At 52.8% G+C, this 24798-nt stretch overlaps 1 protein-coding gene and 1 long non-coding RNA gene across 4 annotated transcripts in view; one reads left to right on the top strand and one right to left on the bottom strand.

Annotated features, from left to right (window-relative positions):
• The window catches only part of LOC113906606 (SPRY domain-containing SOCS box protein 1), a 134861-nt gene extending 126412 nt beyond the window's left edge, over positions 1 to 8449 (top strand). For all 3 annotated transcript variants that reach the window (XM_027564986.1, XM_027564987.1, XM_027564988.1), the window contains one exon: positions 6414 to 8449. In XM_027564986.1, the coding sequence (XP_027420787.1) occupies positions 6414 to 6541 (128 nt within the window). In that variant the 3' untranslated portion in view covers positions 6542 to 8449. The remainder of the gene's footprint in view (positions 1 to 6413) is intronic.
• A 4974-nt stretch (positions 8450 to 13423) lies between these two features.
• LOC113906604 overlaps positions 13424 to 24798 on the bottom strand; it is a 52254-nt gene continuing 40879 nt past the window's right edge. Inside the window, exon 3 of the long non-coding RNA XR_003514935.1 lies at positions 13424 to 13824. This is a non-coding gene — a long non-coding RNA (uncharacterized LOC113906604). The remainder of the gene's footprint in view (positions 13825 to 24798) is intronic.

Here is a 24798-nt window from a genome sequence, read left to right as displayed (position 1 = left end):
GAGTAGCAGAGGCTGGGGGGAGGAGTAGTGTTCTGGACACCAAATGAAAAAAGGACTTCAAGAAGGACAAAGTCATGCCAAGTCAAGTACACTCAGCCAAGTCAAGTATACTCAAGACTTGTCCATCAGCTTTGGCGGTGAGGCGATGGCTGGTGACCCTGAGGAGGGTCATCTGGATAGGGTGGGTTCAAAAGCCTGAGGAAGGGGCTGGTGTAGAGAGGAGGGGGTGTGGTTATTTCCTGGGGCCACAGGAAAAAATGACTGCCAACTGGGAGGCTTAAAGTAACAGAAATGGTGTTTCATCTCAGTTCAGGAGGCCAGGTATCTGAAACTAAGGTGTGGGCAGGGCAGTTCCTTCTCAGGGCTCTGAGAGTCTGTCCTGTCCCAGCACGCCTTGGTTTGTGGACACATCACTCAGTCTCTGCCTCCATGGTCATGTGGCCTGCTCTGGTTGTGACCTCTTATAAGGACAGGGCTCATTCGACTCCAGTATGTGTGAGTGCTCAGTCACTCAGTCATGTCCGACTATTTGTGACTTTATGGACCGTAGGAGCCCACCAGGCTCCTCTGTCCATGGGATTTTCCAGGCAAGAATACTGCGGTGGGTTGCCATGCCCTCCTCCAGGGTATCTTTCCGACCTAGGGATAGAACCCGAGTCTCCTGTGGCTCCTGCATTGCAGGCGGATTCTTTACCGCTGAGCCACCAGGGAAGCCTTATTCCAATGTGACCTCATGTTAACCAGTTACATCTCCAAAGACCCTGTTTCCAGCAGGGTCATATTCTGAGGTTTTCAGATGGACTTGAATTTGGTGGGAGGGGTGCTGTCCCACCCACAGTTCCTTCCCCTCCCTGGGCTGCTGCCTTCGGGGGAAGAAGAGGCAGTTAGAGACAGAGCCCAGAGTATCTGTCAGGTGAGATCAAAGGGCACCCAAGTCCTCTGCCCAGGAGGGTTTGCTTTACTCCCCAAGGCAGCTGAGGAAGAAGGGATGTCAGAGTCCACCCAGGGAACAGGGCATGACAGGCAGAAGCCCTGGCCAAGTCTGACCAGATACATATTCTTGGTGTCAGGCCTGGACTGGGCTCTGCAGTCTTCGAGCAATCTTCTTACTGCTCCCTGGGTCGTCTGGAAAGTCCACTCCCTCCTTCTCCACCCAGTCCCACTTCACCCAGCTGCCCGGTGCTGACCTCAGCAGGGAGCAGCTGTTTGCAGAGCGGGTCAGCCAGAGTTGTCAGAGTCCTGTTCACCCCTTCCCCCACCTCACCCCACCCTGGGTACTGCAGTGGGCATTTTGTCCTCCCAGTCTGCCTTCCCCCGAACGCCAGGTGGACCCTCCCCGGAAGAATCCCTGCCCCAGTGCCGGGACCCTGGGCTGAGCTGGCCTGGACAGGGCCAGAGCAAAGGCTGTGTGTCCTTGTGTGACCTCCACCACTGTCCAACCACCTCTGATCACAGACCACTTGTTCTGACTCTTCCTTGGGGCTCAAGGTCTCCGGGGCTGAGGCTGCAACCAGAGGGGCTGCTGTGTCATCTTGCTCTTTTCTGGGAAGAAGGGGCAGCAATGGCCATTGGAGGGGGAGACAGGGCCCAGTTTGGCTCCTAGGCCTGCCCACCCCACTCCCTGGAGAATCAGAAGGAAAGGCCTATTTTTTTTTTAAGCTGTGCTGTGTCTTCATTGCTGTGAGGGCTTTCTCCAGTTGCAGTGAGCAGGGGCTACTCTCTAGGTTCGGTGCTTGGGCTTTTCATTGTGATGGTTTCTCTTGTTGCAGAACACGGGTTCTAGGGCACTGTGGGCTTCAGTAGTTGCGACTCTAGAGCACAGGCTCAATAGCTGTGCTGCACAGGCTTAGTGTCTCTGCGGGATGTGGGATCTTCCTGAATTAGGGATCAAACCCATGTCTCCTGCACTGGCAGGTGGATTCTTTACCACTTAGCCCGGGCTTTTTTTTTTTTTAATATTTATTTGTTTGGCTGCACCGGGTCTTAGTTGTGGCCTGTGAGATCTAGCTCCCTGACTAGGAATTGAACCTGGGCCCCCTGCACTGGGAGCATGGAGTCTTAGCCAGTGGACCACAGAGAAGTCCCAGGAAAGGCCTATTTTCAAGCAGCAGACCAGCTGTCATTCAAAGGAGAGTCCTCCTGCACCTCTCCCCCCAGCTTTTAATGGCACCTCCCATTAAGGAAGCACTTCCTTGCAGTTCAGCATTTTCAAATTCTCCTTTTTCTGGTTCCCAGGACCTGGGAGCTGTGAAGGTGGTGGGTGGAAACGTCTCTGAACTGGGCACTTCCTGACTTGAGACTTACATCCATGACCTCACAGACCCAAAGTCCATTCACCGCCCGTGGACTGGACACAGAACCAGGCTCTGGGGTTGCGGGTGAGCATCTCTTGGAGAACTAGGAGGTGACCCTGGCTGTGCATGTTCAAATCGTCCACCAGGTGGTTGCTCGTCGTGGAGATGTGGATGTGGGCACGTGGCCTTGTCCAGTTCCTTGTCCTTCTGCCCCCGTAAATAGCGCCAGCTTCACTTCCTGATTCCTGAGCCATACTCCATGCGGATGGAGCCGGATACAGACCCTACAGCCCCACACTCCCCACCCTGGGTAAAAGGACTGAGGGCAGGAAGGCCTTCTGGGTCCTGGTAGTGACCAACCAGAATCTGTGGGACAGATGTTTTTCCTGGCATGATGTCCACATCCATCTCTGGAGCCTTGCACTCGGTCTCTGCAATCAGACCAGGACCCCGGGCATTATAGTCTTGCCTCCTGCAAAATTGGCAATGGGTGGGGTGAGGATGACCTGCTGTTTAGAAACATTTCTTCCTGAGGGTGTTGATGAGCTGATTTGATACCCATTTAGCCAAGAGGTGAGGATGGGAACTCCCTCTCAGCCCTTCCCACGGCCCAGCAGGCTCTCCATCATAGTCAGTGGCTTTTGAAGCTTTCCCAAGTGTCTTCAGACATGAGGGGAAGCCCCTCTGGGGCTGAGCCACATCCTTGAATGAGGCAGTGCTGGAGGAGGATGGAGGAGAGTTTCTGAGTGGAGGCATGCGTGCTCAGTTGATTAGTCATGTCTGATTCTTTGCAACCCCATGAACCGTAGCCCACCAGGCTCCTCTGTTCTTGGGATTCTCCAGGCAAGAATACTAGAGAGGGTTGCCATTTCCTTCTCCAGGCGACCTTCCTGACCCTGGGATTGAAGCTGTGTCTCCAACATCTCTTGCATTGGCAGGTGGATTCTTTACCACTGCGCCTCCTGGGAAGCCCTCTGAGTGGAGGAGAGGAGCCCAATTCCCCACTCAGAGGCTCAGAGGACCACTCGCTCCTCATCCTGGCATTGCTGGACTTCAGGCTCAGCCAATGGGACTCTGGGGAGCGTCTGGTCCAGACCCCTCGTCTTCCATCTGGGGAAGCTGAGGCCTGTGGGAAGGGAGCCATTTGCTCGAGGTCAGGCTGCTATGCAGGTGAAGGTGAGGGGCTGGGGTTGGGGTCCCCGAGGCAGGTCCAGTGAAGGAGACCAGGTCTCTGCAGGCCAGCAGGTGGGATGATTCCATCCCGACCCACCAGGAGTCTGTGGGATCCTTGACCCGAACATATGGAACATCATTTAGTTAATCCTTCCTCCAGGAAAGGCCCCGTTTCAAAGCTTTCCATGAAAAACATCTACCACTTCCATCCTGTCTCCTGGGCTTCCCTGGTGGCTCAGACAGTAAAGAATCTGCCTACAATGTGGGAGACCTGGGTTCACTTCCTGAGTTGGGAAGATCCCCTGGAGGAGGGCATGGCTACCCACTCCAGTATTCTTGCCTGGAGAATTCCATGGACGGAGGAGCCTGGCAGGGTGGCTGCATGGGGTCTCAAAGAGTCAGACATGACTGAGCAAATGACACTATTAGGACTATCCTGTCTCCTGGGACTGCCCAGGGGAGATAAAGAGCCATTGTCTGTCTTCTTTTAAAGCCTGGAATTTCATAAATGCCCTGTCAAGCCTAAGATGTATTCTTTTTTTAAATAACAGCTTTACTGTGATATAATTCACATGCCATGCAATTCACCCATTAAATTGCACCGTGTGGTGACCTCTAGCTTACTAACAGCTGTGTAGCCTCTGGTGTGGTTCATCTTAGAACACTTTCATCATCACCAAAGGGAACCCCTACTCAGTCATTCCCTATTTCCCCAAAAACCACCAGCCTTAGGATTTGGTCTTCAGTCACTGAATTTTTATTTATTTATTTATATTTTGGGCCACACAGTGCGCGGTTTGCCGGATCTTAGTTCCCTGACCAGAGAAGGCAATGGCACCCCACTCCAGTACTCTTGCCTGGAAAATCCCATGGATGGAGGAGCCTGGTAGGCTGTAGTCCATGGGGTCGCTAGGAGTTGGACACGACTGAGCGACTTCACTTTCACTTTTCACTTTCATGCATTGGAGAAGGAAATGGCAACCCACTCCAGTGTTCTTGCCTGGAGAATCCCAGGGACGGAGAGCCTGGTAGGCTGCCGTCTATGGGGTCGCACAGAGTCAGATACGACTGAAGCGACTTAGCAGCAGCAGCAGCAGTTCCCTGACCAGGGATTGATCCCAAGCCCTCGGCAGCATAAGCACCAAGTCTTAACCACTAGTATGTGACATATGTGAAAGTCACAGTTGTGTCCAGCTCTTTGTGACCCCATGGATTATACAGTCCATGGAATTCTCCAGGCCAGCATACTGGAGTGGGTAGCCTTTCTCTTCTCCAGGGGATCTTCCCAACCTGGGGATCAAACCCAGATCTCCTACACTGCTGGCAGATTCTTTACCAGCTGAGCCACCAGGGAAGCCCAAAAATACTGGAGTGGGTAGCCTATCCCTTCTCCAGCGGATCTTCCCGGCCCAGGAATTGAACTGGACCACCAGGGAATTCCCAATGACTGAATTTTTAAATATTCTTTTTAATATTCTGAGACACACTGGTGAATATTAAAGAACTTTTGTCGCTTTTTAATTGGTGGAATGGGATCTCAAGGGAAATGCTGGGGGTTTTCTCAGTTTTTCGGTTTGACCTTTTATTTTGTTCACAAGGAGGTTTGGGGAGACTGTGGACAAGGTCACAGATCCACTCACTTCAGCTCTTTGTGTGTCCAGGACCCCATGGCGGGGAGGGACCCCGAGCCATTCATCTGTGCTCACCTGTACCTGGCTTCATGGGTGAGAGCAAGGAGTCAGCCATGGGGGTCAGGAGAGCAAGGAGTCAGGCATGGGGGGAGAGGAGATGAGCAGAGCCCACGACAACTCAGCAGCCTCTGGGGCCTTGGAGGGCATGACTTTCTGGTTCCTTCTGGAGCAGAGGGTTTATCTGAGACGCAGGCTGTGTGGAGCCTGTCTTGCAGGAAGCTAGGTCTTAGGCCCTCCCAGGGACACGAGGGCAGAGGTGCCCTTGCAGGCTGCTACCAGAAGGCCCTTGGGATCCAGGTTCCTGATGCAGCTCTACCATGAACTGGGCCCCGACTGCAGGGGTTTGGACCCCAGCCTGTAATCCTGGCGCTTCTTCAGCCCCCTCTGCACCTGAGTGCCCTCAGCTGTAAAATGGAGAGGAGAACCGTCCCTGTGAGCAGTCAGGTTAACATAGAATGATTCTCCTCCTGAAAGACCAAGTGGGGTCTGAGACTGGATATATGCAGGGGAGAGTCCATGAAGAGGGCCTCTAGTTCAGTGGCTTAGAGCTAACCCTGATCCTAACCCTTGCTCCTTGTCCTGCCAGTGGTGTGGCCCTGGGCTAGTTATTTGGACTCTATCCCTCAGTTTCCTCATCAATAAAATGGGGATGATGATCATGGTATGTGATTATTAGATCATTCATAACAGACCATCATGGGGATTAAATGAGGGCTTACAAGGGGGCCTGGCCCAGTGAGTTTTCTGTGTTAGCAATTAATAACTCATTTAAAATGTAAAATGAGACAGAAATCAAACCAATATTGTAAAGCAATAATCAATCAATTAAAAATAAATAATTTTTTTTAAAAAAAGGTAAAATGAGGGGAGCCTTTGGTGGTCCAGAGGTTAGGACCCCGCGCTTTCACTACCGAGGGTCCAGGTTCCATCCCCGGTTGGAGAACTAAGATCCCATAGGCCACACTGCATGGCCAGAAAAAAAAAGTAAAAGGAGTTCATTTGTAGTCATCTGGGTATGAAAACTAGTATCCAGACTTCCATGGTGGTCCAGTGGCAAAGAGTCCGAGTCCCCAATGCACAGGGCCTGAGTCTGATCAACCAAGACCCTGTGCAGCCAAATCAATAGATCAATAAACATTTTTTTAAAAAAACGTCGGGTATCAGTAAGTGATGCTGTTGCTGCTGTTGTTGGTGTTTGCTCTCAAACCACCCAGAGCCATTCTAACAGGCGTCCTCTCTCTCCTCCTATCCGCAGCGGAGCCCTTACCACTCATGGATCTCTGCCGTCGCTCGGTGCGCCTGGCCCTGGGGAAGGGGCGCCTGGGTGAGATCCACGCGCTGCCACTGCCCGCCTCCCTCAAGGCCTACCTCCTCTACCAGTGATGCTCCGCCTGGGACCGCCAGCACAACCACCCCCCCGGTGCCAACTCACTGAGCCACCACAGCGCCACGAGCCTTGGACCGGCGTCCGAGGCGTGGGAGGAAGTCCCGACTTCCTTTTCATCCTCCCTGGCTGCCCAGCCGGACACAGACGGCTTTGGATACGGGCCCTTCTGCTCCCCTTCTGGACCTTGGCAGAAGTCCCCCGCATGCCATATCACAGCCCCTCCTTGGAAAAAACACAGAGGATAAACTGCTGCCCTGAGCTCTTACCTACTCTTGGGGTGGCCTGGGTGCTCCCCACACCTGCCGGGACCCCCCGGTGCCGAGAACAGATCCCAGGGGTGCGAAGAGGTGCTTAGATGAGGGCCAGCACCCGCCCAGCAGGGCAGCCGCAGCGGACGAAGCTCAGGATGTCAGAAGCTCACCATGGCCACCGAGGCAGAAACCAAAATGGGACCTGCCCTAGGCACATGAGCACCCAGCATCAGTCCTGGCTGCCGGAGCCTCCAAACCCTGTATTTATTCTTTTAACAGTAACAAAAGCCATTTATTTATTCCATTTAGAAAGGACACTTTGTTCGGGTCACTTCTCTCTGGAGTGTTCTGTTGCTTTGCTTCCACCTGCCCCTTCCTGGGATGTGTGTGCCTCACTGGCCCTTTCGCTGGGTCATGTTTGTGATGTGTCCCCATGTGGGCACAGGGGGACCTCTGTGTGGGCCCCTCGATCTACAGTTTCCAGGGGGCTCTGCTCCTGAGTGCCCGAGCGGGCCCCTGAAAGGGCACCTCACGTGCAATAATGAGTGTCTTAGGGACCTGTCTGCAAGGGCGGTGGCAGCTCCCCACGTCCCCCCAGATAGCCACTTGTCACTCAGGCTCATCCATTTTTGCACGTGGTTTTATTTTTTTAGTCTTCTGTGGGGTTTTTTGGTGTGGGTTTGGTTTCATTTTCGCTTTCCTACCTGAGATTTGCCACACGAATACACGGAAGCTCTGGCTTCCCCTGTCGAGAACCTGCCGAAACAAGACGGGGGATGAGTGGGTCTGAGAGGCCAGGGGCAGGGCAGGCGGGGGGGAGACCAGAGCAGAGTTGTGTGTCCTCGAAGCCAGTGCCTGTCTCCGCTTGGTGCCCCTGTCCGGGCTCTGGGCTGAAGTGGAATAGCCTCGGTTCATCACAGTGCCCCAGAGCCGTGGGGTAGGGCAGGGTGGGGTGGGGCGGGCAGCCTGCAGTGGGGGGGAAGCACCCTCCCTTGCACAACTCCCCCACGTAGCAGACCCCAGCACCTGCCACCAAGTCACCTTTTCTTATGTCTTGAAGTCCACCCTCTTAGAATCTGCCTTCTGTTCATTTCTGTACAGGTACAATAGATGACTTTATTTGTTTAAAATGTTTAATATATATGCATATATATTTGTCCGTAAAAAATATGTTTTAAACAGCTGCTGTAGGGTACCTTTTAAAAAAAAAAGTCTTCCAGTGGAGTATATTTTTTAAAGCACAAAATTGGTGCCAAGACTGGGTGAGGAATGTAAATGTCCCCTTGCTATTCGGAGGTTTGTTTTTCCCCCAGTGGGTGGGAGGAACCGAACCTGAGACGTTTAAAGACTGTCCTCGCTCCTGTTTCAGGGTGGGCCATGTTCTGATGAATGTTACACATGAGAGGGTCTCATTAGACAGATCTCAGCCTTATCGCCTTGACCCAGTCGTCTCCCACAGACGCTGGACAAACCCCCGGGCTCCTTGTTGTCTCTCTGCACCCCTGACACCCCAGCTCCCCGAACCTCAGTCCCATCTGTCTTTCCTCTCAGCCCAGAGCCTTGTGGCCTGTACAGTTTTGAAACTCCTGTTCTATTTTATGATGGTTGATAATAATCAGTAACCTAATAAAGGAAAGTTTATTAAAATACAAAGGCGCTTTGGAGTCCCTCTTTGAGCTCTGTGCTGTGCTGTGCCTAGTCGCTTCAGTCGTGTCCGACCCTTTGCGACCCCATGGACTGTAGCCTGCCAGGCTCCCCTGTCCATGGGATTCTCCAGATGAGAATACTGGAGTGGGTTTTCATGCCCTCCTCCAGGGGATCTTCCCAAACTTTGATCTTTAGGGGAAGGGAAAGGGCATGACGAACCCCTCCCGGGTCCATGGTTTCCAACAACAGATAATGGGGTGACCCCCCAGAGCCCTTGGAGGAGGGTGGAGTGTCAACAGGGGTCCCAGATGGAGGAAGAGAATCCCAGAGGGATGATCCTAGAACATCCCCATCCTTTTCAGAAGTTCTTGAGCCTGTAGCTCAGAATTAGGGACTCGCTGAGCTAGTAGAAAGGATTCTGCACATCAGCAAGGACCCTTGGCTCATTGTTGAGTTGACTGTTGGCTTTTCAGAGTCCAAGCACTGGGAACTCAGCTAAGGGAGCTGGTCCTTCACCCATCTTTACATCCCCAATGCCAAGCACACAGGAAGGCTGAATGAGCCCATTCTGCTAGCTGCTCCCCACTCCACACCCCAGCGGAGAAGATAGGAAGTTCTGGCTTAGACGACTGGTGACTGATAAAGTGAAGAGTCAAGAAGTTTACTAGATACAACCACACATCATGACTAGTTTCCAAAGAATTAACAAGAGTGCATTCTGCTCCCTGTGTGTGTACGTGTGTGCTCAGTCACTCAGTCGTGTCCAACTCTTGGCGACCCCATGGACTGTAGCCTGCCAGGCTCCTCTGTCCATGGGGATTCCCAGGCAAGAATACTGGAGTGGGTTGCCATTTCTCCTCCAGGGGATCTTCCCAACCCAGGGATCAAACTCGTGTCTCCTGCGTCTCCTGCATTGGCAGGCGGATTCTTTACCACTGAGCCCCCTGGGAAGCCCTCAGCTCCCTGTGGGCACTTTTCATTCTAAAGGCATGTTGGGATCTGCTGGTACTGGGCAAACTGCCCTGGTCTGAGGCCCAAGACCCCTGGGACCAAGGGCCCCTGTTGCTTTCTCTGAGAACCTCCTGGCCAGCTTTCCTGAGACCACTTGCATCAGACCCAGCTGAGGGGCGTTAGTTAAGATGCTCATCTCTGGACCCTGCCTGAGATGGACAGAATGGACATTTCTGGGACCAGGTCCAGGGATGCGTGACTCCCTCCACCTCCCCAGGTGACCTTCTGTGAGAGTTTGGAGACCACTGGTGGTGACTAGGTCAACTCTATTCCTGGGAAAGTTGCAGGGTAAAGGGAAATCCTTTCAGTGTGTGGCTGGGTTGGACCAGCAAGGAGCACATGGCCTCCTGAATCAGACCTGGGTTCCAGTGTTTCTCTGACCCTCATGAGCTGTGTGATCCTGGTGAGCCTCTGCAAAGTTGCGTCACCATGGTCCCCGTCTCTGAGGAGGGTAGCAAGAGTGACAGAAGTCTTTAATTTTTTTAAAAAACATATTTTAAAAAAGTATTTATTTTTGTTTGCACTAGGTCTGTGTTGCTGTGCATGGGCTTTCTCTAGCAGCAGTGATCGGGGGCTACTCTAGTTGTGATGCATGGGCTTCTCATGGCAGTGGCTTCTCTCGTTGCAGAGCACGGGCTCTAGGCACAGGGGCTTCAGCAGTTGCTTCACGTGGGCTCAGTGGTTGTGGAGCAAGGGCTTTGCTGCCCTACAGCGTGTGGAATCTTCCTGGACCAGGAATTGAACCTGTGTCCCTTGCATCCGCAGGCGGATTCCTAACCACTGTACCACCAGGGAAGTCCTGTGACATAAGGCTCTAGAACAGAGCCAGACATATCAGCAAGTGTGTAAACACATGCTTTCATAGCTCTTGCACCTCTGGAGAATGACAGTTCCCAGATTGGAACTGGTCTCTGAGAATGGACCAAACATTTCTCATCCAACTTCCTGAGAGATATGCTTTCTTCCCAGGTAAAGTTCAAAGATCAAGGTGGGCGTTGGGAGAAGGGACCCCTAGATGCCTTCCCCAGATGCAGTTGGAGGAAAGGGTTGGGCTGAACTTATTTTTAGGTTGGAGTTCATGTCTGGGTTGCCACTCCAACTTGCTTAGAAGGAGATGGCAGCAGGAGGAGAAGGGTCAGGGAGTGGAGAGGGGATGGGGGTGGGTGGCAGACACAGAGGGAAAATAAGGGCCTTTGTGTTACCGAGAGACTTCTGGGGAGCAGGGTTTCGTGTTGAAGGGAGCGGTCTTAATAAAACCATGGTGCAGACTGGCCCATGTGGTTGTAATTAATACCCTGCCTTCAGGCAGGTAGCAGGCTCTCGGGCTTGGCCATAGATGGGAAGAGCCCCCTCCTCCCTCCACCGTCCATCTTCTGCACATGACTCCCCACCCGCCCTCCATCCTGCTCCTCCTCGGCGGCGAGATGAGGAATGTGGATTTACTGAACCATAAAGTATGCTGGGGGAGCTGGGGAGGGGGCCGAAGACAGAGCAATTAGTTCATGCTCCAGTCCAGACACCCAAACATGGTTGGAGGCCAGCTGCAAGGAATATTTGAAATAAATGAGCTGCCTGGGGCCAGGAGTTTGCTGTGTTTTCTGTGCGGGGCCATGGCAACCAAGGAGGAAATCATGAGCTAGGGATTGGACTCTAGAATCAACAAATGATGTCCTGGCTGAGCAAGACCGGAGGAAGCCGCTCAGGGCTCTCCGAGGGCTTCTCGGGGTTCAGCTGCCGACGGGCAGGACTGCTCGAGTGTACTCCTGGTGGAATCGGTGGATTCCTGTCCCAGCTTCAGCCCTCTCTGCCGTCCATGGGGTTCTGCTCTTACTTTTTCTTTCTTTCAAGAAAAGAGAAAGCTGACACCTCCCTGGAACCTTTCTTCCTAGTCTGGAGAACAGCTGCTGGTCTGATAATGCTATTCCTGGGCCGAAGGGATGTTCCCACTAGGAAAGCCGAGGCCAAGAGCAGCTGGCAGCATAGAAGGTGGCACTGACCTTGCTCTGGGGTCTGTCTTTTCACCCAGCTCAGCAGAAGCCTCCTCTGTGACCACTTTGAAGGTACAAAAGGCAAAGGCCCCATGAATCCCTTCCCTGACTCTTCTGAAGTAGACCTCACAACCATCCCTAAGAATGTGTCTTATAGAAGCATAGGAATAACAGGACCTAGTCTAGGACCCTTAACTTGAAGTTCAAATACCTCCTGTTTCTGAATCATCTGGTGACCTCGAGGCAAAAGCAAAACCTCAGAAATTTTGATGCCACAGGTGGGATCTGGGAATCTGCCTCTTGGAACACCTGTAGCTGATTGGGAGACATTGTCCTCTGAGACCCATGCGGACCCTGCTCTGGCCCTCTTTTCCTTCAGAGACCTGCAAGGAGCTGTGATCTAGAGGAGCTTGGTGAGCACTAGAGTGGAAGGTTCCATGGGAATCAGCTCCACCTACTCTGAAGTGCAAGCAACAGCCCCAGAGAGCTGGGGCTGCAAAGCCAGCATCCTGCCCGGGCACAGAGGTGCTTGTCTTGGAGGAGTGAACAGGATGGGTCCAAGGGGAAACCTCAGGCCTGAACTTAGGCTTCGCCTGTGAAACCAGCCCTGTGAAAGCTGAACCAGGAGCTGACAGGCGCCATGACCCAAGCACCCCCCATCAGGGCCGGTCACTCCACAGATGCTCTCGGCTACTTCCCACGACCTTGGTGCCCACCCAGGACCACATGCCCCCATCTCCTCATGGCATAAGGAGCAGGCATTCCACTCTCCCTCACACCTGCACCCCGAGGCCCCACCTGTTGAAAGATTTTCAACCCAAGCCCATTTATGAAGTATCTTCCCGATGATTTCTGTTAAGCACAGCAGCCATTAGGCTGCTGATAGCTTCAGGTAGAGCCAACTTCAGGCTCCAAGTAGAGAACCTCACCTTCCCGCTGGTCCATGTGTTGACAGGGGAAGGGCCCAGACTCCAGAGCCCAGGACTGATGCCCAGCTCTCCTCCTCACCGCCTGTAGGGCAACAAGAGCCCCAGGAGCCTTGCTATCTCCATCTATGAAGTAATAGCCATACTTTCCTGCTGAGGAGGTCCACTGAGACACTGTGCGCTTAGGGCAGGGTACATGAGGGTAGCCGGTACCAGGCATTCCTGCCTCACCACTTTCCAACTGGCTCTTTTTAAAAATTAAGCTGAGGACTTCTCTGGAAGTCCAGTGGTTAGGAATCCACCTATCAATGTAGGGGACACAGGTTCAATGCCTGGTCTGGGAAGACCCACATGCCTCAGAGCAACTAAGCCTGTTGTTGTTGTTCAATTACTCAGTCGTGTCCGACTCTTTTTGACCCTGTGGACTGCAGCATGCCAGGCTTCCCTGTATTTCGCCATCTCCCAGAGCTTGCTCAAACTCATGTCCATCGAGTTGGTGATGCCATCCAACCATTTCGTCCTCTGTCATCCCTTTCTCCTCCTGCCTTTAATCTTTCCCAGTATCAGGATCTTTTCTAATGAGTCAGCTCTTTGCATCCAAAGTATTGGAGATTCAGCTTCAGCGTCAGTCTTTCCAGTGAATGTTCAAGCCCATGCCCCACAGCTATTGAACCTGTGCTCTAGAGCCCGGGCCACAACTGCTGAAGCCCATATGCCTAGAACCTGTTCTGCAGTAAAAGAACCCACTGCTATGAGAAGCTTGTGCACCACAGCTAGAGAGTAGCCCTGCTCACTGCAACTAGAGAAAAACTCACGCAGCAACGAGGACCCATCACTGCCAAAATAAATAAATAAATGATTTTTTTAAGTAGGTTTGTAAAAACTTAAAGCACTGCCCAGCGCACAGTAAGTGATCAATAAAAGCCACCAATGTGATTATTTGCACACTGCCAGGGGTGTGAGAGACCCTTGTCTGGGCTCCAGTGGCACAGACACTAAGGCACTAAGACTAAGGAGACTTTCCCGGGAGGGCATTGTGCAAGGCAGTTCGCTGGGCCTGCGAGCTTCTTTCCTTCTGGATGGAAATGAGGTCACTTTTCTAAAAATCAGTCTCATTGTCAGGGCGGCAGAGTACCCAGCAGTTAAGAGCAGCATGGTCCGGCTCAGTCTGTCTGACCCCCAGTCTCCACAGTTTTCATTTCTGGTTTCTGCCACAGTGAGCTACCAGACCCTGGGTGGTTTCAAACAGCACACGTTTATTGTCTTACTGTTCTGGAAGTCAGAAGTCCAAACTTCAGGTGGGGACAGAGCCCTGCTCCCTCTAGAGGCTCTCGTGGAGGGAAATCCTTTCTGCCTCTTCCAGCTTCTGGTGGCTTGAGCCTTTCCTGGCTGATGACCACATCCCTGCAACTCTGCCCCCGTCATCAAGTGGCCTTCTCCCCGTGTGTCTCCATGTCTGTATTATAAGGACAATTGTCACTGAATTATCCAGGATCCTTAATGCAATGGCACCTAAGACCCTTTTTCCAAGTAAGGTCACACTGACAGTTTCCAGGGTTGGAACAAAGACCTGTCTTTCTAAGGGCCATTATTCAACTCTCTACACACATCCCTAGAATGGAGTTCATAAGATACCCACTTATGCCCATAAGAATATACACAGGATGCCCATAAGGATTTATGAAACAAACAATAAAAGTGGGAAACATAGCCCAGTGCCAGACTGGGCTAGGTGTGGTGGGTGCTGCCGCAAGGTGAGAATTCCCAGAGTTATCAGCTACAGCCCCACGGCCCTCCTGCCCCAGCCCTGATGCCCTATCCCATAAGAGCAGGTTGGCTGTGGAACTGATAGATAGTGGGCACCTAGGCTGAGCATGGAAGCCCCGAGGCCAGGCTCAGGCCAGAATGTGGAGAGAACTCGTAATTCGACCATGGACAGAGGACGCGGCCCCCTCTCTCTGGGTTTCCCTCTGATCAGCTCCGGTGAGCCGGTGGTGTGGTCTGGAAAGTTATGGGCTTTGTTCAGGTGTCATCAGAAACTGAGGCCAGGCCAGGAAGCCCCAGTGGGCCATGCCCTGTGGACTCTCACTGCCCACCTCCCCATCTTTCTCTGGACAGAGGGAGGCACTCCCACCCTGCAGCCTCTGCAGCCACACAAGGAAATGGAATGCGAACCCTGGGCTATTTAAAGAGCACAAGAGCCGGGGGCGCGGCTGGGACCCGGCCAGGCAGGGAGCCTCAGGTCAGCCCAGGGCTCCTCTTTGCACATGGCTTGATTTACGGGAGAGCCGCGAGCAGCTCCAACTTCAGACACAGAACTATTTGAAGCAGCTGCCAGATGTTGTGTCTGAGTTGGGTTTTTACAAGTTGCTTACTGGTTAGCAGCCTGCCTCCCGCCGGAGTTCATCTTGCCCCAGCGGGGTCGGGGCCCTGGCACCGGCCCACGATGGGCCTTTGTTCAGCGGCCTTGCTGCTCCCTCCCGCGCAACCCAGGCCTGCTCTGCCTTAAGTGGAGCCAGGCTGGGAGCCTGATTCCCAGAGCATCCAACCTGGCTGGGGTGGCAGCATGGCCCTGACTTCAAGGTGTCTCAAAGGCACCAGAAGCTTGTGGAATGTTCCCCTGGGATGCTATTCAGTCTCTAAGTTGTGTCCGACTCTGCAAGACGCCATGGACTACAGCACGCCAGGCATTTACATCCTCCCCTGTATCCCGGAGTTTGCTCAAATTCATGTCCATTGAGTCCATGATTCTATCTAATCATCTCATCCTCTGTCACCTCTTTCTCCTTTTGCCTTTAGTCTTTCCCAGCATCAGAGTCTTTTTCAACAAGTTGGCTCTTCACATCAGGGGGCCAGAGTATTGGGGCTTCAGCTTCAGCATCAGTCCTTTCAGTGATAGGCAGGGTCTAAAACCAACCTTGAGACCCTATGGACAGCTCTACAATGAACACCCCTTGGAGCAGGCCTTGCCTGCCAGGGCTGTCCCCGGGAGGTATGGACCCAGACCTCACTCTTTCTTCCCAGCTCTTCCATCCTGGTCCCACTTTGGCCACCTGAAACCAGCCTCTTCAAATGGAGCATGAAAAACCACAGGGGCCCAGAGCTGAGACCACAGTTCATTTGGGGGTGGGGGGTGGTTCTGGAGGGTTCCCAAACCTCTGGAAATTCCAGTGAACCAAGGAAGTTCCAGGGAGGCACCAGTAAGACCAATCTTTGGATTGAGGCCACCGTGTCAGGTCAGAGGCCAACCTTGTCAAGTGCGCCAAGATGTCCCAATGTGAGACTATTGGGGTCCACAAAACTCGGGCTTGGGGCGTTGCTTCTCAGCCCCTCTCCGCTCCAAGGAGGCCTGTGGGGAGAGTCACATGACTCAAGTGTTCACTTCCTGAGGCCACTTGGAATGGCTGCTCAGAAGCTTGCTCTGGGACAGAGCAGGCAACCAGGGGAAAGGGTGGGGACAAGGGGCGGGGTGCTGAGGAGCCGGGAGGGAGGGAGGTTGTGCAATTATCTTGTTGCATGTGAAAGCACACTTGTGTCCATCCAGGAATCCCGAGGGCTGCCAAAGTGGACACAGTGTTCAGTCCACTCCTGAAAGTGCCAGCAATGTTTTGTCCACTGAGCAAGAGAACATCCACGGCTAGCGCTCGAATCTGGCTCTCCCTTAAATGAAATGCCTCTTGGGGCCGCGCTGGGAGGAGCTGGGTGGAGCGGGGGTGGGGGCAGCTCACTGGGCCCTGCGGGGGGCCTGCCTCCCCCTCTACAAGGGGAAGCCCCCCAGACTGCTTGATCTAGCAGTCCTCAGGGACCCACCTCCGAACCACTTTTTCCCAGCCCTGCTTGCTTTTAACTTCTGAATCTTCCAGCGAACTTGAAAGAGAGATGGCAACCAGGGCACCTTCTCTCCAAGAGCCCAGGTTCCCTGTGGCAGAATTTAGGAAGTCCCCAGGCCCACCCCCTGCAGGATGAAGCCCACAACAGTCGAAAGAAGCGCAGAGACCCAGGCAAGGCGACGCAAAGGCTGGAATTTGGGGCTTAGATTTAGAATATCAATTACCAAGAAAATAAAGTCTGTTACTGCTTCCATTATTTCCCCATCTATTTGCCATGAAGTGATGGGACCGGATGCCATGATCTTAGTTTTTGAATGTTGAGTTTTAAGCCAGCTTTTTCACTCTCCTCTTTCACTTTCAGCAAGAGGCTCTTCAGTTCCTTTTCACTTTCTGCCATAAGGGTGGTGTCATCTGCATATCTGAGGTTATTGATATTTCTCCCAGCAATATTGATTTATTCCAGATTTTCTTGGGCTCCAAAATCACTGTGGACAGTGACTGCAGCCATGAAATTAAAAGATGCTTGCTCTTTGGAAGAAAAGCTATGACCAACCTAGACAGCATATTAAAAAGCAGATAGATTACTTTGTCAATAAAAGTCCGTCTAGTCAAAGCTATTGTTTTTCCAGTAGTCATGTATGGATGTGAGAGTTGGACCAAAAAAGACGGCTGAGCGCCAAAAATTGAAGCTTTTGAACTGTGGTGTTGGAGAAGACTCTTGAGAGTGCCTTGGACTGCAAGGAGATTAAATCCTTTAGGATTTCCTTTAGTCAATCCTAAAGGAAAGCAACCTTGAATATTCATTGGAAGGACCGATGCTGAAGCTGAAGCTCCAATACTTCGGCCACAAAGATTGAAGGCAGGAGGAAAAGGGGGTGACAGAGGATGAGATAGATGGCATCATGGACTCAATGGACATGAGTTTGAGCAAATTCCAGGAGATGGTGAAGGCCAGGGAAGCCTGGCGTGCTGCAGTCCACAGGGTTGTGAAGAATCAGACGTGACTTAACAACTGAACAACAACAAAAACTGGCTGGGTTCATGGTGCTGCAAAGATCAAATGAGCCCTCAGCGTGGGCAGAGCCTTGAGAAGCTGCAAAGCCCGAGCTAGCCCAAGATCTTTGTATCATATCTGTTTGTGAGAAAGTGAGAAAGATACGCATCTGACAGAAGCCTGCTGCTCCCAGAAAGCACCTGGCCGTCAGGTACTATGGCTCCTCCTTATGCAGCCAGGAGCCATCCCTAGAAGTTGGGGATCCCCTCTGAGTATCCCCCACCCCCAGTTTCCTAGAAGGGTTTCCTGCTCCCTCCTGTCCAGTTGGGGCCCCCAGCTCCGCACCATGTGTCTAATGAGCAGGCTTGTTGTAACAGGCTTGGGGTAGGCTGGGGATGTAGAAAAACCATTAAGGGACAGCACAGAGCAACAGCACACGTGAACATTGGGACACCTTTGTGTCATGCCAGTGCTCTCTTACCATGCAGTCCTCTCCCTGAGGTGCAATGTCTGCGCTCACCCCCATCTTACAGATGAGGACACTGAGGCACAGAGCAGCTGGCCACACTGCCCACACAGGGCTGGCAGGTTCAGTCGGGCTCCCATGCACATGTGCTTAGCTCCCACCCTGTACTCCCAGGACCTCAGGGGGTAAAGGGGACAGGGAGGACCCTTGCCTAGGGTGGGGACTGCTGGGGTCTGAGGTGGGCATGGCTGAGATGGGTGCCCTAGGTGGGACCTGGGGAAACACCATCCAGAACAGAGTGAGCAGCCTGTGAGTGGTTCCGAAAAAGGAGAAGGGGGTCCTGGGGAAGGTGGGGCGCCAGCTAGGGCTGAAGGGTGTGGACAGGCAGAGGGCAGGGAACTGGGGAGAGATGAAGCTGGTGGTGAGGATGATTGGGCGGGGTGCCCACCTCTCCCTCACGGGTGCCAGGTAACTTTGCAACTAAGGAAGTGGTAAGGTCAGATCACTGGGTTTATTGTTGTTCAGTCCCTAAATCGTGTCTAACTCTCTGCAGCTCCATGGACTACAGCATGCCAGGCTTCCTTATCCTTCACCACATCCCAGAGTTTGCTCAAACTCATGTCCATCGAGTCAGTGATGCCATCCAACCATCTCATCATCTGTCGCCCCCTTCTCCTCTTGCTCTCAATCTTTCCCAGCATCAGGGTCTTTTCCAAATGAGTCAGCTCTTCGCATCATGTGGCCAAAGTATTGGAGCTTCAGCTTCAGTATCAGCCCTTCCAATGAATATCCGGGGGGCCTCCAGCATTTTGCTCCAGGACACTCACCTGTGTTTTCACATCTGTTTTGGATCATGTCCCTCGGAAGCATCTTGAAGACAAGACCAGAGTTGCTGCCTTGCTGTAGTTTAGTCAGTCATCTCCAGCTCATTTGCAATCCCATTAACTGTAGCCCACCAGGCCCCTCTGTCCATGGGATTTCCCAGGCAAGAATACTGGAGTGGGTTGCCAGGGGATCGTCCCAACCTGGGGATCAAACCCATGTCTCATACACTGGCAGGTGAGTTCTTCACCCCGGAGCTGCCAGGAAAGCCCAGGATTGCTGCCTGGCGTGTTGGAAATGCTCAGAATGTATTTGTGAATTGATTCAGTGAATGAACGAATGGACGTGTGAGATGAGCTCCGGACACGTGTCTCCTTGATCAATCACTCTTCAAGTCCAGATAGCTGGGGTGACCAGCAGTGGTCTCTGTGCTGGGGGTGGGAGCCCCAGGAGATGGCAGCTGGGTGCTTGGCAGCCCTGGGGAGGCCGAGGTTTCCGCAGCTGCTTCAGAGGCCGGTCCTGAGCCTGGTGGTGGTCCTCTGTCCTCCCTTTCCCCCAAAGGAGAGACTCTGTAGCCCCCCACCTCCACCCCCCGGTGATCTCTGCCGAAGGGCACCAGCAGAACTGCGGGCTTCCCCTTGTTTTCTCTGAAAGCACCCCCAGGTCCAACACAAACAAGGACCACTGACCTCGCTGGGTTACCTTGGTCTTCCCGGCCCAGAGCTGTTCCCAGCTTATTTTTATGAGCTGTTTAATCTGCACGCTGTCTTCTGTTCTCAATAAATGGGGCTGCGCATTCCAGGATGGCCTCGAATGATAACACCAGCTGTCTAGACGGAGGCCAGCCCGCTGACACTGTCATAAATAAAAATAGCTTTGTCTTCCAGCCTCTCTCTGGAGCCTGGGGAGGGCTGAGCAGACTCCCTGCGGCTTGGCCGGGATGCAGTTCCCGTCACCCTGCCAGCCTCTGCCCCTGCCTCCAGACCCCAGGCCCACACCTGGCGGGCTGAGAAGCCCCCACTGCCTGTGGGAGGGAGGAAGGCAGCCAGGCACCCTTGGAGGGGCTCCCTGGGACCTGGGTGCTCTCCCCTCTCTGTGGGCTGGCTACTGGAGTAGCAGACACCCAGGCAGCCACTGGGGGTTTTAACCTTGGACTCCAAGGTCAGTGGACCTGGGTCTGGGCTGGAAGAGGCAACAGGCCCAAACCCAGAACCACTTGGGGTTAAACTGAGAGACAGGGCGCATCCTCCACCAAGCAGGGACCCCGAAATCAGCTAGGGTCCTGACTCTGCTCAGCATGAAAGTCACGGCACAAGGTCAGAATTTTACAGCCGCTCACCCGCTCCTTTGTCATCACTTGTCCCATATGTCACTTGTCCCTTCCGGCATTCGTTCACGTATTTGGTCTCTGCTTGTTCCTCAAACTCTGATTGAGGTCTGCCCTAAGGGACCCTTGAGAGCAGCAGGTAGGTGGAGGGGCCTTGGGGACACCCCCAAGCTCGGTGGGGATGGCCCAGCTGCATGTGTGTGTTCTGTGTGTGCCAAGAATATGCAGGGTGGATGTCCAGTCCAGTGTTGCTGTTGTTGTTGTTCAGTCACCCGGTCATGTCCAACCCTTTGCGACCTCGTGGACTGTGGCACGCCAGGCCTCCCTGTCCCACACCATTTCCCAAAGTTTGCCCAAGTTCATGTCCATTGCATCAGTGATGCTATCCAGCTATCTCACCCTCTAACACCCCCTTCTCCTTCTGCCCTCAATCTTTCCCAGCATCAGGGACTTTTCTAATGAATCAGCTATTCACATCAGGTGGCCAAAATACTGGAGTTTCAGCTTCAGCATCAGTCCTTCCAATGAGTATTCAGGGTTGATTTTCCTTAAGATTGACTGGTTTCATCTCCTTGCTGTCCAAGAGACCCTCAGGAGTCTTCTCCAGCACCATAGTTTGAAGGCATCAATTCTTTGGCGCTCCGCCTTCTTTACGGTCCAGCTCACAACTTGTATGTGACCAGTGGGAAAGTCATAGCCTTGACTATATGGACCTTTGTCAGCAGAGTGATGTCTCTGCTTTTGAACACCCTGTCTAGGTTTGTCACAGCTTTCCTGCCAAGAAGCAAACGTCTTGGGGTTACCAAGACGTTTCATGGCTGCGGTTCTGATTTCATGGCTGCAGTTACCATCCTCAGTGACTTTAGAGCCCAAGAAGAGAAAATCTGTCACTCCTTCCACCTTTTCCCTTTTTATTTGCCATCAAGTAATGGGTCAGATTCCATGGTCTTAGTTTTTTTAGTATTCAGTTTTAAGCCAGCTCTTTCACTCTCCTCCTTCACCCTCATCAAGAAGCTTTTTAGTTCCTCTTCTCTTTCTCCCATTAGAGTGGTATCATCCACATACCTGAGGTTGTTGATGTTTCTCCCGCCTATCTTTATTCCAGTTTGTAACTCATCCAGCCTTGCATTTCTCATGATGTGCTCAGCATGTTGATTAAACAAACAGGGTGACATGCAGACAGCCCTGTCGTACTGCTTTCTCAATCTTGAACCAATTGGTTGTTCCACACAGGGTTCTAACTGTTGCTTCTTGACCTACATGCAGGTTTCTGAGGAGACAGGTAAGATGGTCTGGTATTCCCATCTCTTTAAGAGCTTCCCACAGTTTGTTATGATCCACACAGTCAAAGCATTAGTGTAGTCAATGAAACAGAGGTAGATGTTTTTCTGGAATTCCCTAGCTTTCTCTATGATCCAGAGAATGTTGGCAATTTGATCTTTGGTTCCTCTTCCTTTTCTAAATCCAGCTTGGACATCTGGAAGTTCTTGGTTCACATAATGCTGAAGCCTAGCATGCAAGATTTTAAGCATGATCTTACTAGCATGGGAGATGAGTGCAATTGTCCAATGATTAGCACATTCTTTGGTACTACCCTTCTTGGGACTTGGGATGGGGATTGACCTTTTCCAGTCCTGTGGCCACTGCTGGGTCTTCCAGATTTGCTGACATATCGAATGCAACACCTTGATGGCGTCATCTTTAAGGTTTTGAATAGTTCTGGAATTCCATCACACCCACTAGTTTTATTAACAGCAGTGCTTCCTAAGGCCCACTTGACTTCACTGTCCAGCATGTCTGGCTCTGGGTGACTGGCCACACCACTGTAGCCATCCGGCTCACTTGGATCTTTTTTCATGTAGTTTTTTAGTGTATTCTTTCCATCTCTTCTTGATCTCTTCAGCATCTATAGGTCTCTACTGTTTATGTCCTGTACTGTGCCCATCTTTGGGCAAAATGTTCCCTGGTGGCCAGTGTAGGGGCCTCATAAAGAAGGGCTCATCTGGCCCCCCAAAGTCACAGGCCTGGATGCTCATACTTGCCCACGTGGTCTCATACAGGACACTGCATGTCTGCACTGCCAACTGCCCTCACAGGCCAGGCGCCCTTGTGCAGTACACAACCTCATCATCTAGATAAGGCAGGCCTGGGCCACCTCCCCTCTCTTCCTAGCCAGACTGAGTCTCTATAACAGAAAATCTAGCTCCTCCATGGTCAGCGGAGACTTTATTTGGGCCTCTGGTGTGCACTGGAGGAGCCCTGGGGGTCAGTGGGTGAGCAGAAGAAAGATTTACACAGAACTAAGAGGCAGGAACTTCTCTGGTGGTCCAGTGGTTGGGAGTCTGCCTGCCAATGCAGGGGAACACGGGTTCGACCTCTAGCCCAGGAAGATCCCACATACTGCACAGTAACTGAGTCCATGAGCTGCAACCACTGAAGCCCGTGTGCTCTAGGGCCCATTCTCTGCAGCAAGAGAAGCCATAGTAATGAAAGCTTGTGCATCACCACTAAAGAGAAGCCCCTGCTTGCCACAATTAGAGAAAGCCTGAACACCACAACCAAGATCCAGTGCAGAAAAAATAATAAATAAATAAATGCGGCTTCCCTGGTGGCTCAGACAGTAAAGCATCGGCCTGCAACGCAAGACATCCAGGTTTGACCCCTGGGTGGAAGATCCCTTGGAGAAGAGAATGGCTACCCACTCCAGTCTCCTTGCCTGGAGAAACACATGGACAGAGGAGCCTGGAGGGCTACAGTCCATGGGGTCACACAGAGTCAGAAATTGGAAAAGACCCTGACCCTGGGAAAGATTGAAGGCAAAAGGAGAAGGGGGCGGCAGAGAATGGGATGGTTAGATAGCATCATTGACTCAATGAACATGAATTTGAACAATCTCTGGGAGATGGTGAAGGACAGGGAAGTCTGGTGTGCTGCAGTCCATGGGGTCGCAGAGAGTCAGACACAACTCAGTGACTAAACAACAAATAAATAAACACGAGGCAGAAGCTTTGGGATGGACCCCGGCCTCAGAGAGCTGTGGGCTGGATTCACAAAGGACATGTGTCCAAGTGCCTGGCACACCCAGAGGACTCTTTCTGTGAATGGAGTAGAGCTTCTGCTTCCATTATGGGGGACCTAGGAACTAGATCTCGCCCTTCAGACTCCTATCCTGTGCTCCAGCCCGTCCAGGAAGCCAGGGTTTCCCCAGATGGGATTCGGCACACCCACACTCACTGGCTTCTCCAACACCGCCTCTGCAGCCACACCAGGTAGGGAAACTGAGGGTCAGAGGTAGAATGGGAGGGTCCCTCGCCATGAGCTTCATGCACCTGAGCCACCCCCAAGCCCCCAGAGCTGCAGCCAGGGGAGTGTGGGGGTCTTTCCTACATCAATTGGACCCGGCCTATCAGATCTAAATGGCATCTTTAGACCAGAATGTTCGGTGGGTGATTTCCGAGAGCATGCAGAGCAGCTCCACAACGAGGAGGGACCACCTTCCTTGTCCCTCTGGCTGCAGACAGGCCTCTCTGCCTGGACCCCCTCAGACCAAGGTGGCCCTGAAGACCTTCAGCAAAGAGACTGCACACTCCTGAGAGCTTTCTCCCTCCTCCCCTTCTCTCTCCCCTCACACCAACAGCGGGCACAGAACAAGGGGATTTCTGGCCCAAGCATTTGGTAGTAACACCACATTATAAGAGACAGTGAGATGCTTCCTGTGGCCCCAGGCCTCCGGTCACACAGACAGACTCCAACCCCTAGGGCCGGAGTCTCCTCACCTAACTGGGAGGCCACTCCACCCCCAGGCATCTTCCTTCCCCAGCTGCATGGAAGGACAGGGTCTGGGGAACTTGAAGGGAGGGACAAAGAAGGGGAGACTGGCTGCTCGTCCACCCCATGGGATGATTCTCATGCTTCCAGCTCGTTGAGGCCAGTTAAGCAGGAGGGAAGAGCAAAGGGAGAGATCACAGAGTCTGAGTGCACAGGCAGCCACTTTGTAAAACTGAAAGTGATTGAAAATCTGAGTCAAGGGCCAGGAAGGAGTGGTTTGACAGTGCACAGCTGGGAGGCAAGCGACTAGAGCAAAGTCAAACCACGACAGGCTGTTCAATGAACCAGCCTGGAAGCCTACGGCTTAGGCACCAGACCCCTGCAAGGCCCTCGAACATTCTACTTCAGCATAGGAAGCACTTCCAAGCTGTCTGTCATCATTTTACAGAGAAGGAAAGTGAGGCCCAGAAGGGAGTGGGGCAGGGGGGAAGGTTGGCTGAAAGCAAGATGCGCAGCTGGGAGGAGGCGGGGTCTGGGTTTGGATAAAGGCTGAAGCTCCAATACTTTGTCCACCTGATGTGAAGAACCAGCTCATTGGAAAAGACCCTGATGCTGGGAAAGACTGAGGACAGGAGGAGAAGGGGGCAATAGAGGATGAGATGGTTGGATGGCATCACCGATTCAATGGACCTGAGTTTGAGCAAACTCCAGGAGATGGTGAAAGACAGGGAAGCCTGGAGTGCTGCAGTCCATGGGGGTCACAAAGAGTCAGACAGGACTGGGCGACTGAACGACAACAACAATGGCAGCTCTGATTCCAGGCCACCTGGCCCCCCTCCTCCCCCTGTCCCCTGCTTCCCCATGTCACTCACTGCCTGGCACTGGGTCGGCAGAGATATGTTTATCCCATGCCCCTGTTGGAAAAAAGCAGAGCTGTGTCTGCCTAGCCCCTCACACTTCAGCCTCCCCACAATGAAGGCACCAGGGGTAGCAAGGACCACAGAGGATCAGCAGCCCAGGCTCTACGGGCCTCCCACGTGGCTGGGCACAGAGTGAACAGAAGGGACACAGAGGGGACAAGAAACACAGGTCCCGTGAGCAGCATGACAGCCCATCACAGGCCTGGAGATGCGACTCCGGCTCCAATGAGGACAGGGTGCTCATTGAACGTCAGCTGAGGCCCTGGGCAAACTCCTCTGGTCCAAAGTCCTGCTTGGTTCTCT

The sequence above is a fragment of the Bos indicus x Bos taurus genome, chromosome 16 (genome assembly GCF_003369695.1).
Source record: "Bos indicus x Bos taurus breed Angus x Brahman F1 hybrid chromosome 16, Bos_hybrid_MaternalHap_v2.0, whole genome shotgun sequence".
NCBI lineage: Eukaryota > Metazoa > Chordata > Mammalia > Artiodactyla > Bovidae > Bos > Bos indicus x Bos taurus.
Note: the sequence above shows the minus strand (reverse complement) of the source record. Positions and strands in the feature narration are given on the sequence as shown.